General features: G+C 46.7%; 1 protein-coding gene across 6 annotated transcripts in view; it reads right to left on the bottom strand.

Annotated features, from left to right (window-relative positions):
• dgki (diacylglycerol kinase, iota) overlaps positions 1 to 13,804 on the bottom strand; it is a 49,608-nt gene that overhangs the window by 8,756 nt on the left and 27,048 nt on the right. For 3 of the 6 annotated variants that reach the window (XM_030113837.1, XM_030113840.1, XM_030113841.1), the window contains exons 3-21: positions 10,922 to 11,017; positions 7,713 to 7,787; positions 7,304 to 7,360; positions 7,143 to 7,211; positions 6,996 to 7,064; positions 6,547 to 6,663; positions 5,953 to 6,027; positions 5,630 to 5,725; positions 5,420 to 5,502; positions 5,262 to 5,322; positions 5,036 to 5,149; positions 3,364 to 3,489; positions 2,636 to 2,714; positions 2,403 to 2,458; positions 2,124 to 2,186; positions 1,624 to 1,697; positions 1,303 to 1,414; positions 1,126 to 1,212; positions 915 to 1,027 (exon numbers count right to left, since the gene is read on the bottom strand). In XM_030113837.1, coding sequence (XP_029969697.1) covers positions 915 to 1,027; positions 1,126 to 1,212; positions 1,303 to 1,414; positions 1,624 to 1,697; positions 2,124 to 2,186; positions 2,403 to 2,458; positions 2,636 to 2,714; positions 3,364 to 3,489; positions 5,036 to 5,149; positions 5,262 to 5,322; positions 5,420 to 5,502; positions 5,630 to 5,725; positions 5,953 to 6,027; positions 6,547 to 6,663; positions 6,996 to 7,064; positions 7,143 to 7,211; positions 7,304 to 7,360; positions 7,713 to 7,787; positions 10,922 to 11,017 — 1,622 coding nt within the window. The remainder of the gene's footprint in view (positions 1 to 914; positions 1,028 to 1,125; positions 1,213 to 1,302; positions 1,415 to 1,623; positions 1,698 to 2,123; positions 2,187 to 2,402; positions 2,459 to 2,635; positions 2,715 to 3,363; positions 3,490 to 5,035; positions 5,150 to 5,261; positions 5,323 to 5,419; positions 5,503 to 5,629; positions 5,726 to 5,952; positions 6,028 to 6,546; positions 6,664 to 6,995; positions 7,065 to 7,142; positions 7,212 to 7,303; positions 7,361 to 7,712; positions 7,788 to 10,921; positions 11,018 to 13,804) is intronic. The other 3 variants (XM_030113839.1, XM_030113842.1, XM_030113838.1) reach the window with 2 other exon arrangements.

Here is a 13,804-nt window from a genome sequence, read left to right as displayed (position 1 = left end):
CCGTCTGCAGCTGCAGACGACAACTACTGCAGCTGCAGACGACAACTACTTTACTGCAGATGCAGACGACGACTACCGACTACAGCAGACGACAACTATTTTACTGCAGCTGCAGACGACAACTACTGCAAATGCAGACGACAACTACTTTACTGCAGATGCAGACGATAACTAAAGACTGCAGCTGCAGACGACAACTACTAATGCAGCTGCAGACGACTACTTAAGATTGCGGCTGCAGATGAAAACTACTGATGCAGCTGCAGACGACAACTACCAACTGCAGCTGCAGCAGACAACCATCGACTGCAGCTGCAGACGACAACTACTTTACTGCAGATGCAGACGAAAACTACGTACTGCAGCTGCTGCAGACGACAGCTGCCGACGACAACTTAAGACTGCCGCTGCAGATGAAAACTACTGATGCAGCTGCAGACGACTACCAACTGCAGCTGCATTAGACAACTATCGACTGCAGCTGCAGACAGCAACTACTGATGCAGCTGCGGGTGACAACTACCGACCTCCTCTCACATGCACACAGTCAACGTCGCTCATTAACTTGTTACAGAAAAAGAATGAAAGATATACAGACAGATAAACATGAGGAAACTTCAGTGCTGGAGCGATGGAGGGAGTGTTAGTCAGCACACAGTGTCTGTCAGGAGCTGTTTTCTGCTCCAGCACTGAATCGATAAACATCTGAACTGACTGAGCCGAGAGAGACAACCACAGAGTGTCACATGTCAGGCAGTGAGAACCTGACCAACCTCACGCTCATGTCGGGATTAATTCAACTGGACCGCATTACAAACATCCCTCCTCTGACTCTGTGTGTGTGTGTGTGTGTGTGTGTGTGTGTGTGTGTGTGTGTGTGTGTGTGTGTGTGTGTGTGTGTGTGTGTGACTCACTCGTTCAGCAGGGGCACTGAGGTGCGTCTCTTGCTCTTCTGGACCATGTTGGCCTGGTTTCGGAGGGAGATGCGGAGAGTGGACGGAGCCAGTCGACACGGCTCGCCGTCAACCTGCACAGAGGAAGAGCGACAAAACATTTCAGAAAAAATCATTTTCATTTCTGAGACTTTGATGCAAGAGGGATTTAAAATCTAAAATCAATTCTCACCTGAACAGGAACGGTCTTGAAGGTCGTGAGGACGACCTCTCTGCACTGGTGCAGCCTCTCTCCATGACCTCCGACCTGTAGCGCAGCCTGGTGGACAGCAGAGGGCATGACCCCATGAAACTTGCACACTGTTTGGTCAGTTTATTGATCAGCTTACTGATACGCTTCAGGTCTCACCAGCGACGCCATGGTGAAGCCGATCACCTCGATGCAGCCGTCGTCGTGTCGCTGAGGTTCAAAGTCTCGGTGGTCGCCTGTGTTTCCCCACGGCATGGTGCCAGCACAGTACCTGGACAAGAGAAAATGGAACAAATTTCAAAGAAATGTCAAAGATTTTTGGACTACAGAACAGAATCAGAGAACATCCACACACAAAAGTGGAAAAACATGCAACCTCAACAAAACCCTACAACCCAAAAGTTCTCTGAGTTGAAACAGTCAAAACTGGAGCAGCGGTTTTTTTCAGGCTGAAACCAGCAGTGTGGAGTCTGGAGCTACCTGGGGATGTTCAGAAAGACGATGCACTGGAACTTCAGCTCCTGGATTTTAGGAGTCAGATCTGTACCGTCACACTGTGAAAGACAGGAGAGAAGATTCAACATTTCCACTGTGACACATGCACTGATTAGATCGACACAATATCACTGCAAAGCTTGAGCACTTATTTCTACAATTACACTGAAATTTGTGATCAGGACTTTTCAATTTTCTTTTTTTTTTTTTTTTTGGGGGGGGGGAATATGTAAAAGTGATGTTTTATTTGCTGAGTTGACCTCTGTGCAGAGGTCAGCCAGTGTCCAGAATGTCGCTGTCCCTCGTTAGACTTTAATGTCCCGCTGAGGGACTGAAGGACGAACGGCACAAGAGCAGATGAAGGACGGACTTTTAATCACACGGCCGCCCGGACATGTCGACACGGAAGACGATACCGGCCGAGAGAGACAGAGAGAGAGAGAGACAGTGTGTGTGTGTGTGTGTGTATGTGTGTTAACACTCACCACCACTCTGACGTGCTTGGACAAATCCCTGGAGCTCCTCTGGAGGAAATCTGAGAACGCTGCCTGCAGACACACACACACACACACACACACACACATAGATACTTTAGATCTATCAACAGAGAAAAGGACCTAATTGAACAGAATGAGAGTTTGTTACATTTCCCTCATTAAAAACAAATAAATCTGCATGTTTCCGCTAGAAAATGTATCCTTATTGTTCCATCAACTTCTGTGTGTGTGTGTGTGTGTGTGTGTGTGTGTGTGTGTATCACTCACTCCTGCATAGAACATCTTGTTTCGAAAGCGGCTGTTAAACTTTTCCGGGTTGGCCTCTGAAACGACACAAAGGAAGAGCAGAACAAACACTGTGACTCTGACTCACTGCATGAACGTGCATGAGAGTGTGTGATGCATTTTATTCTGCTGTGTGTTTGTGTGTGTAGAGAGCGGTGCTTTACAGACAGTGAATGGGACACACACACACACGCACGGTGGCGGTTCTCACCGACCTCGGGACTCGTGGAACTCCAGGGTGACGTGAGCGTCGAAGCCCAGGCTGAAGTAGTTGTTGAACACGTTGAGGGGCAGCTGAGGACAGCGGAGGGGGGGACGGGGGACAGACGATGGAGAAACATGAGACAGCCGGTGCGCTCCACGCTGATCCTCCACTTCACGTTCACACAGCTTTGATCGTTTCACAGGAACTTAGCAGCTCCGCTAACCAGCATGTGGACCAGCAGCTACTGAACTGGAAGCTCCTTTTAGTGTGAGACGACTCCTGCATCAGGCTACATCTAATCTGAATTTAGAATGAATTTTCTGTTAGCAGCTCCATGTGGAGGCAGGTTTCAAGCTAGTAATTTCACACTGAAGCTCATTTTATCATTTTAATCAATTTCAGCTGTAATAATGTTGTTTTTAATGTAGGAAGAATTCATAACAGGCACATTTATGGGTGAGTTTTGTATTTCTGTGGGTATATTGAGCCTGGAGAAGTGATTATGGTTCACAGCTGTGAGAATTTGATTTCTTTAAGTATATGAAAACATGAGCTGCAGGAGTTTAACTTGAAACAGCAGCAGGTTGAACTTCCTTTTCCTTTTCCACTCATCCATCCAGTTTCCTTCATTGAGCTCTCTGGCGCCCTCTACAGGAGATCCGCCCACATTTCACACAGTTACTGATGGCTCTACCCGAGGAGCGACACTCCGCGCGCTGCGCCTGCAGCTCCGCTCACCTTCTGCGTTCCCTCCTCGGGCTGAGCCGAGCTCTTCTCCACCTGCAGGTTCCACCGGTCCAGCTGCACCACCGAGCCGTCCTCCACATGGCACAACACCTTGGACACCGGCTCGTCCGTGTAACCCTGAGGACGGAGGAAGAGGAGGAGGGAGGGGGGAAGAGGGATGAGGGAGAGAGGAGGAGGGATGGAGGAAGAGGAGGAGGGAGAGAGGAAGAGGGATGGAGGAAGAGGAGGGACGAGGAAGAGGGATGGAGGAAGAGGAGGGACGAGGAAGAGGGATGGAGGAAGAGGAGGGACGAGGAAGAGGAGAAGGGATGAGGAAGAGGAGGAGGGACGAGGAAGAGGTAGAGGGATGGAGGAAGAGGAAGAGGGATAGAGGAAGAGGAGAAGGGATGGAGGAAGAGGAGGAGGGATAGAGGAAGAGGAGGAGGGATGGAGGAAGAGGAGAAGGGATGGAGGAAGAGGAGAAGGGATGGAGGAAGAGGAGGAGGGATAGAGGAAGAGGAGGAGGGATGAGGAAGAGGAGGAGGGATGAGGAAGAGGAGAAGGGATGAGGAAGAGGAGGAGGGATGAGGAAGAGGAGGAGGGACGAGGAAGAGGAAGAGGGATGGAGGAAGAGGAAGAGGGATAGAGGAAGAGGAGAAGGGATGGAGGAAGAGGAGGAGGGATAGAGGAAGAGGAGGAGGGATGGAGGAAGAGGAGAAGGGATGGAGGAAGAGGAGAAGGGATGGAGGAAGAGGAGGAGGGATAGAGGAAGAGGAGGAGGGATGGAGGAAGAGGAGAAGGGATGGAGGAAGAGGAGGAGGGATAGAGGAAGAGGAGGAGGGATGAGGAAGAGGAGAAGGGATGAGGAAGAGGAGGAGGGATGAGGAAGAGGAGGAGGGATGGAGGAAGAGGAGAAGGGATGGAGGAAGAGGAGGAGGGAGGGGGAGGAGGGGAGAGAGAGAGAGAGAGAGAGAGAGAGAGAGAGAGAGAGAGAGAGAGAGAGAGAGAGAGAGAGAGAGAGAGAGAGAGGCCCAGCTGGAATTTGAACCTGACTCTAATAGCAGATTTTTATAAAACTTATCAAATTATATGAAAAAATGACATGAAACCATAGAAGGAGGACACAGGAGAAAAAAGACGCAGGACAGAGGGGAGAGGACACACTGGACACAGGACAGAGGGTGGTGTCTCTCTGTTTCTAGCAGAGGAGGAAGAGGAGGAAGACTCTCTGCTGTCCTCCATCCCTCGGTTCAGAACACCCCATCTGAGCGCTGTTCAGTGGAAGTGTGTGGAGGTCACACAGGGGTTAAAGTCAGGGACGTGCAGAGAGATAGGACTCAGGAAGGGAGCTCGGCTCCACATCCTGGAATGTGGGAAAGTTATTCTGCAGCTTCCACACAAACACTCATATCGATACGTCTTTAAACGCCACGCAGCAACAAATCTTTCATGAAACCACGAATCAGTCCGATCACATGACGTCCAGAGAATCAGGCCAAAGTCCATAAAGTAAGAAATTCCACCATATAAAGAATAAAGTAACTGGATCTAATCCTTCCTGACAGCAGTGACATTTGTTTCTTTCTCCATCTGTGAAAGTGTGCTGAAGATGTGCGTATGCGTGCGGGCGCCGCCGTTCAGCTCGCCGCTCGCCCCGCGGCAGAAGTCAAGGCGAGGAACTCACCCCGCCCCAGTTGAGCGTCCTGGCGAGGTCGTTTCCCGTTCCCAGAGGAAGCACCGCCACCGGAGGCTGTGGGCTCATCTGCAGCTCGTCCAGCGCAGACAGGATCCAGCCCACCTACACACACACACACACACGTGCACAGAAAGCCTCAGCATGCACGCACTTCAAGGATGTGGCAGACAGAGTGTGTGTGTGTGTGTGTGTGTGTGTGTGAGGCCGGCCTGACCGTGCCGTCCCCGCCGCACGCCAGGATCCGCAGGTTTGGCACTTTGCGATACAGCTCCAGCCTGAGGGCAGAGAGCGGAGAGGACGAGGTCACCGGGGCAGGAAGCGGCGCCGAGCGGCCATGACGGGGTGTGTGTGAAAGGGCACGGCGCTACTCACGCCTCTCTCAGGCCGCCCTGCGACAGGTCGAAGACCTGCCGAGGGTTCAGGATCCACATGAACATCTGCAACACCTTGGCACCCTGCGGGCGCACACACACGCGCGCACACACACACACACACACACACACCGGAGTCATCAGACAGGTTATTTTTACAGAGCGAACAGAAACCTTCACAGATTAAATGACAGATTCCAGGCTTTCCGACCTGATTGCCGCCGCTCTTGGGATTGACGAAAACCAAAATGGGCTTCATGAGCGGAGAGGGGAGGGGCTTCAACATGAAGGGACGCCACTTCGACTCCTGCGGACACAAGACGGACACACGGGACGCGTCTCCAGTCATTCAGGACATTTTCCACTTCGTCTGTTCTGTTTTATCAATAATCAACGGTATTATGACAATGTGAAGCCATAGAAACAATATTGGAAAGAGTGTTGATTCTTTTTATTGTCATCGCAGAAAATACGCCGGAGAAGCTTTGGTGTCTCTGAGAGAAAGAACAGGTCAAAGGTCAAAACACGACTTACGTCCAGTCCCTTCTTACTCGTCCTCCGTTTGAAAGAGGTGCGTTTTTTCCTCCTGGCCGAGTTTTTCAGTGAGCTCTGTCACACACACAAACACACACACACACACACAGTTGGGTGGTGAGTTCACTGTCACCATGTCCACACTGATGCTCATCAGCTGCACTGAATCCTGTGATGTGTGTGTGTGTGTGTGTGTGTGTGTGTGTGTGCGTGTGTGTGTGTGTGTGTGTGTGTGTGTGTGTGTGTGTGTGGCAGAGTTTCCTCAGACGGATCAGACGAGTGTCGACTCCGATCCATCAAGTTCAAAATCTCACACACAAAAATGAAGCGTGTTGAGTTTCAAATTTAGATTCGACTGAGTCACTTCTCATCACTGTCATGACGTGTGAGTGTGTGTATGTGTGTGTGTGTGTGTGTGTGTGTGTGTGCATGTAAATCCCAGTCTGACCTGATAGAGAACTGAAACATCTTCACATGCTCGACATTTTCGAACCACTATGACTAAAATAGGTTTAAGGTCAACTGTCTGTGTGTGTCTGAATCCGTGTGTGTGTGTCTGTGTTTGTCTGAATCCGTGTGTGTGTGTGTGTACACCTGTGGTTTCCTGACTTTGATGATCCAGGACGGCGGGACGATGACTCCAGCGTGAGCGCCCAGCGAGCACGGCTCCTCGATCTGATGCAGCATGAAACACGTCACCTTGTTGTGGAACTGAGGGAGAAGAACAGCTGATTAATCCTCTTCAACCGATTTAATAATTTACACCCTATAATCTGCTTCAATGCTTTCCAAATCAGAAGCTCATTGAGATTAACACATAAAAAATAAAATAAACAAATTTTAAACTTTCAATGTGTTTCTATTCATATGATGGACCCAGAAATGGGATTCGCACACGAGCAGTTCCTTCTTTTAACTTGCATTTTAAAATAATCTGAGATTATGTAATCGTAGCAGACAGTGCACGAAGACAGAGTTCCATCCCTTTTTCTGCTGATCGGAGCGTTTTTGTCGGTGATTAATAGAGACGATTGATTACTCACAGCCTGTTTGCACCACGAACAGCTGATGGCGATGATTTCTTTACTGTGGAAGAACTTCTGCTGGAAACTCTGCAGGGACAGCACAGCAGGTCAGTGTGTGTGTGTGTGTGTGTGTGTGTGTGTGTGTGTGTGTGCGTGTGTTCTCACCTTGCCACACTGTTTGCACTTCCCCTCCTGCCTCCGCCGGTGAACCCAGTGATGTCTCAGCACGTTCTGCTGTTGGACAGAGGAGCGAAACGTTTTCCCTACACGCTACACACACGCCACACACGTATACACACCAACTACGGCCACAAACACACACTCACGTCTCGGAGGCATCGGGATCCTCCCTCTCTGAAGGTCGGCTTACACCGAAAGTTAATCTGAACAGAGGGATAGAAAAAAATACTAGTCAGTTTTGATTAAAGGCTTTGTTTGGTTTTTTTTCGCCTATCTTTGATTTCTGCAGCGACGTCTCACTTCAGTGAGAAAACATCATTGAACAGTTTTGACATGTAGGGCCCTTAATCCAGATTTCAACACCTTCAGAACAGGTGTCCCTTAGGAGAGGGTCTGAGACCGCAGGTTGAGAACCACTAGCTTTGAAGGCACAACTGTCCTGTGCAGATTACCCATCATGCATCTGTGTGCATTCAATTTGAATGGTGATGAAAAGAACCACTGACTGAAATCATAGTGTGTGTGCGTGTGCGTGTGTGTGTGTGTGTGTAGTACCTTCTCTAGCTGCTCCATGCAGCTGGTGTGAACGACGATCTTGCAGGCTGCACATTTCTTCCTGGGGGCCGACTTCTTAAAGGAGATACAGAGCAGACGGGCCAGAGTCAGTCACACACACACACACACACACACACACACACACACACACACTTTCCCATGCGCACAGATCACACACACACACACACGCGCACACACACACACACACACACACACACAGATAAAAGCATGCAGATGTGCTGGAGGTCCCTGAACACTTCATGCCATCTTAAAGCGCCGCGGTAGCCTTTTAGCAGCGGCTCTACGGCTCGACGAGGCTCGAAGACAGAAAGAAAAACCACTCCTGACATTTAACACTTCCACTAAAAGTTCTTCACCGCGCGGCGAAACTAAAAGAAGAGCTTTGTTTAACTCTGGTGCTGCTGCAGCGTCTCTCTCTATTCCTGCTTATGAGCATTTAATGCTTCCGTCCACTGGAGAGGCGTTCGAGGACAGCGCTGAGCGTAGGTCATTTGCGTTTCACTAACGTAGCAAACCTCTTCAGAGCCGTTTGGCGCCGACACTTGATGGTCAGAGTGCTGCTCGTTGGAGGATGATAGTTTCTAAAAGTAGACGTGGAGGCAGAGCGCTCAGGAGGCGAGCGCAGTCTCTAACTTCAACACTTTCCACCGCGCAAATCACTTCACAGCCACACGAACCAGCAAGTCCAACCTGCGGCTCTGAGGTAGAGGCATTAAAAACACATTTTATAACCTTCATAATGAGTAAAAACTCACCGATTCATTCTCATCGTATGAAAGAAGAAAAAAAAAAACCACTCAAGATGTCAAAGTGCTGTTAGGTATTGAATAAACATGATTGCTCTCTTGGCCTTTTCCCCATCCAGGAGACAAACCACTCATCATGAGTAATAATGAGACAGCTGATAATGGGCCGGACTCGCCTCCAGTCAATGGCTTCACTCTTCACCGTGACGGGGAGAAACACTTAACGGCTCGGCGCTGCCCTCACGTGGAAACCAACCTGCTGATGCTCATCGTGATCCGCCATCAAGGCTTCTCCACACAAACAGGCAGAAAAGTGTGTGTGTTCAGGTTGAATCAGAAGCGAATTTTTTCCTCTAGAGACAGACCAATATGATTTTTTTCAGGGTCGAAACCGATACTGATGATCAGTAGTCAGAGGAGCCAATAACTGATATTTACAGCCGATATTCATTTGCAGTTAAAGTGAAAATATTGGGGTCAATATTTTAAATGGTACAAAGCCTCTCAGGCTTCCATACCTACTTCCTGTTTGTGTTTTGTAGGTTAACGGCAGAGTTTTCAGATTTTTTCATTATTCTTCGTCTTTTTCTGATTAAGGAAGACATACGTGTGTTATATCTGAAATAAACAGCGTTTATGTTTTGTATTTAGTAAGTGAAATGTTGCTCAGTTTAATTTGTTCCAGGAGGTTCTGCAATTGTTGTGCTAACTGTTAGCATGTCAATTGGTTTTCCCATCCAAGTTAGCATTAAGCTAGTGGGACTTTTTTCATAATGTTTGCTGTGATTTACTGTGTTTTACGGCAACCATGTGGAAAGCAGAATTCAGCCTTTTCATCATTAATCTGCCAGTCAGGAGCCAAATCTCTTCTCTCCAGATCCTGTTTCACTGATAAAACGTCTTCTCTCCTCTCCTCTTTGCACATATATCTATGGCTCTGCAGACACTGTGCATGCAGCTTTCTGATTGGCTGTTAGCCCTTCTGGCTCTGAGTGTAACCAATCAGATGGTGGCTGTGTGCGGGACAATGCTGGAGGCAGACTAGACTCCAGATAGAGAGCTGCAGCTTTGATAATCCCTCATATTGATCTGATCAGCTGCCGGATTAAAAAAAATGCTCATGCTGATATGCATCAAAATGCCAAATATTGGATCAGTCAATAATCAATCACTCCCTAGTTTCTTCAGAATCACATTGTAAATCACAGTAATAAAACACCAATCATCTTAAACTACGAGCAGTTTTGAATAAAAAAAGGTGCAGATATTCATGAAGAGATTAATTCTAATTTCAGGTTAACTCATGATTGCTCACGATCAACTCACGATTGCCGTTTTGACATTTAAATCATGGAAATTATAACCTGTGATGAAAAAAAATGAACATCAAGCTGATTAAAGGGGTTTTGCTGAGTTTAACTTATTTGCTGCTATTTTTGCTCACCAGGAGTTAAAATAAATTGAGATAATCTGCAGGATGAGAGAAAACTACAGTGAATTTGTACAGGGACAATACCGGTTTGCACCACCAGGTGGTGCATTGAGTCACTGACTTGAGCAAGAGTCAAATACATTGTGCTCAGAAGAAACTAACGAATAAAAGGAACAACATGATTATTAGAATTTTATAAAAAGGAGGATACAGAAACTAATGTGACAAGTTAAACACAACAAAGGCATGGATGAACAAATTAATCTAAAATGACGGGACCGAATTTATACTGCAAATAAAAAATAGCTATATGACTAAATGAATGAATTTAGAGTAAGACGTTTAAAATTCTGAATAAACACAGAAATACGACATGATCTTCCTCTCACGTCAGAGGTGGAATATTGATGGGATTACAGCCATACAGTGAGATTACAGTGGATTAGTGCTGAGCGGTGTGAACGCTATCATTACCTGCCATCAGCAGAAATGTACAGATATGTCATTAAAATGACTCCAGGATTAGAGGCTGTTTCCTCCGCTGTTGGCGAGTGAGAAAACTGCAGGTCTTTCTCTGCCTCAGTTATCTGAGGAATGTCTCTGCTGTTCTAAATCTGTCACTCTGAACTCAACGAAACGCACAATCTGGACACGAACAACGCTTCAGCACGACTAGAACTGCTTAGAAACAGTAAATACTCTGTCGACAGCACCCAGACCAGAGAGTCTACTGAGGCCGAGCCTTTCCACTAAACATCGTTTTCACCCGTTTACATGACGACAGAGTTTTGAACGTTTCAGAGAGTTGGGTTTTTTTCAGCGGCATTTGAAAATTTCTGAAACAACACGGTCTCTCATCAAGCATCATGTCAACGTTGGAGGGTTCGAAAGAAGTCCTGGTTAAAATCAAGATCAGTTTTTTTATAATGTGGTCCAGAGGCAGGTTAATTACACACACACACACACACACACACACACACACACACACACACACACCGCGGGGAACTCACTGCAGTCTTCAGCAGGCAGGCGTCTTCTCCCAGGTAGCACAGCTCTCCGGAGCAGCTGGTCTCCATCCACAGGTGATCTCCGTTCACCGCGTTCTCCTGCACAGAGCCACGGGTCACACACACACACACACACACACACCTCAGCTTCATCTGCAGCCGCGTCAACGTGAAGCCATACGCACGGCCTCGGCCAACAGGTGTGTGTGTGTGTGAGGCACACAGCCGCCGCAGCTGAGGAGGTGTGTGTTTTCACAGCGCATGCAAATCATGTAACACACACATGTGAACGCACACAAACACACAGAGGGACGAAGCTGCTGCCGGCTGAAGATCGGAGAGATAACCGAGTCCTGCTGGAGTCGTTATCAATATGTTTTAATTAGGAAGTATTTCCACACACGGTAGATTTAATTGCTGACTGATTTAATCTGCGGAGTTCCCACAAGGAGAGGAATTACACGAGAAAGCAGAAAGAGATGCAAAGATAAAAAATCATGCTGTGGCTTAACTAACCTGCCAGGGACGAGAGATATAAAAACTACAACATCTAGAACTAGTTCTGAGAGTTCTCACGCTAAACATGTGAGTGAATAAATAATACAGCAGAGTAGGAATGATAGACTACTGAGCAGAATAAATACATGCAGAAATACTTTCACAATGAAATATCAAGCAAATAATGAGTCATGACTAACTAACCAGCTAACTAACTGATTAAATAACTAACTATAAAAGAGGAGAGCATGCAAAATCTAAAATTTACAAAGAAATATCAGAAAATAATATAAAATTAAATAAATTAATAGATTTGCAATAATAACACTTTCACTGTAAATAAATCAGGGCTGTCAGAGTTAATCACAAATAATTAATGCTAGATTTTTTTTTAAATCGCGATTAATCGCAGAATGATGGCTCAGGCTTTTTTACAGTTTGAAAACTGTATTTGATGTAGGGTTTGTACTGACTTGGTCTACATGGAACTTTATTTTGAAAGAAATGACAACCATCATCTAATTCGTAACGAATCAATCAAGTTCAACCAAATCTGGTGAATTCAGCATGACCTAGCAGCAGTTTTGTCAAGTTGTAGTGATCGGACAAAGTTTCAAGGCCGTGCAGAATTCACAGAGACTGGTTGAATTTAAAGGAATCGTCGCGACGGCAGCATCGCCACTTCCTGTTTGGACTGATGAACGCCCCTTCGCTGGAGACTTAAACCACTTTGAAATGCAAAACAACAGAATTTTAAACATGCAATTCAAAACATGATTAATCACAATTAACTACGGAAGTTCTGTGATTAATCGTGAGTAGCAAAATTAATTTTTTGACAGCCGTAAAATAAACGCATAATTCAGTGAAGAGACGAAGTGGATGAGGACGAACGGCGAGCGGCTTATTAACACCTGAAAGAGGATCATTAAGATCCAGTAAATCAGCCCTGCAGCGTGTGTTAATGAGTGATTAAGTTCAACGGTGTGTGTGTGTGTGTGTGTGTGTGTGTGTGTGTGTGTGTGTGTGTGTGTGAGAAAGGGCAGCCCTGATGTGCTGGAAGTGTCCCTGCAGACCGAGCTCGGGGGAAATCTCACATCAGGCCGCCCGCTCGTCCCGTCACATTAATAATAAAGCACATTTTATTTACTCTTCATTAGCGATACATGAATAATTTATTCACCGTCACAGATTATTACACCTTCATTACTCAACAGGCATCGCGCCGTTTCCATTAGAGGGTCCCATTGGTGTTTCAGTGGATTTAAATACAGTTTTATTGCCAAATCATCGGGTTTTTTTCCTTTCTGTGGGTGTTATGTTTCAAAATGACAAACCGTCTTGTTTCTTGTCTCCTGATAGATATCTATATTTTCCTTTCATGATCAGGGCACAGAGGTGAAAGAGATGAACTACTCTCAATCTGAAACCGGACCCGTTTCCTGCATGACGGTGCAGAATGTAAAACTGACTGAAGCTCACTTCTCTGTGGATCCCAGCATCGTTGTGACTGAGTCATCTTCAGGAACACCTGCCCACACCTGATCAGACTACCGCTGGCTCACAAAACGGCATTTCTGCTCGTCTGCTTTAAAATGCCTTCATGAATGCCAGAGTTTTATTCATGAGCGTTTAAGTGGAAATAAAAATGCCAGCGCAAAATCTGCCTGCACTTTCTCTGCCTGGATGAGTAATTTCCCGACAGTCGGACTGAATCGGAGTTATTCTTTAAAAGCTCCCCAGGTTTTTTTGTTTCAATGAGACAGAGTCACATCTCTTCAGGTCAGGACACAATCAAATCTTCTTTTACCGGTTTGAGACATTTCCCGGTAATGATCAGAGAGAATGGACAGAAAATTGCTGCTTTTGATTTTCCTCTGGAGCATTCGGCCGCTGAAAGCAGTCTGCTTAAAAACCTGCCGGCTCCAGGATCCAAATGCCAGCGACTGACTCAGCCGGAGCGAACAGGGACGACGGGCTGCGACGAACGTCTTCCAGCTCGGTTTGAGGGCTGACGACCGGCTGCTTCAGAAAAACACATCTTAACAACCAGAGGGGTCAAAACCATTCCACATCCTGAGTGGTCCGAATCGGTGGAATGGAGACGTAACAACCTTTAAAATCAGACTTAAAAGTTCCTCTTTGTTGTAACGCAGAATAAACATCAGGAGAATGTCTTCAAAAAAAAAAAAAATCTAACAGTTAATCTCAACGTAAAGCTGATTTTAATGAACCTTCTGATGCTAAACCCAGTGTAATGTCCATGTAACTTCTCCTGTAGCTGTTGCATTATGGGTATTTTTCTAAACTCCCCCTGACAGCATGGCTTTGAGGCTAGCTTGACAGCATCCAGGTAGTTAGCTGTCAGGTTAGCACGGTCGAAATCTC

The sequence above is a fragment of the Salarias fasciatus genome, chromosome 17 (genome assembly GCF_902148845.1).
Source record: "Salarias fasciatus chromosome 17, fSalaFa1.1, whole genome shotgun sequence".
NCBI lineage: Eukaryota > Metazoa > Chordata > Actinopteri > Blenniiformes > Blenniidae > Salarias > Salarias fasciatus.
This window is presented reverse-complemented; position numbering and strand designations above follow the sequence as displayed.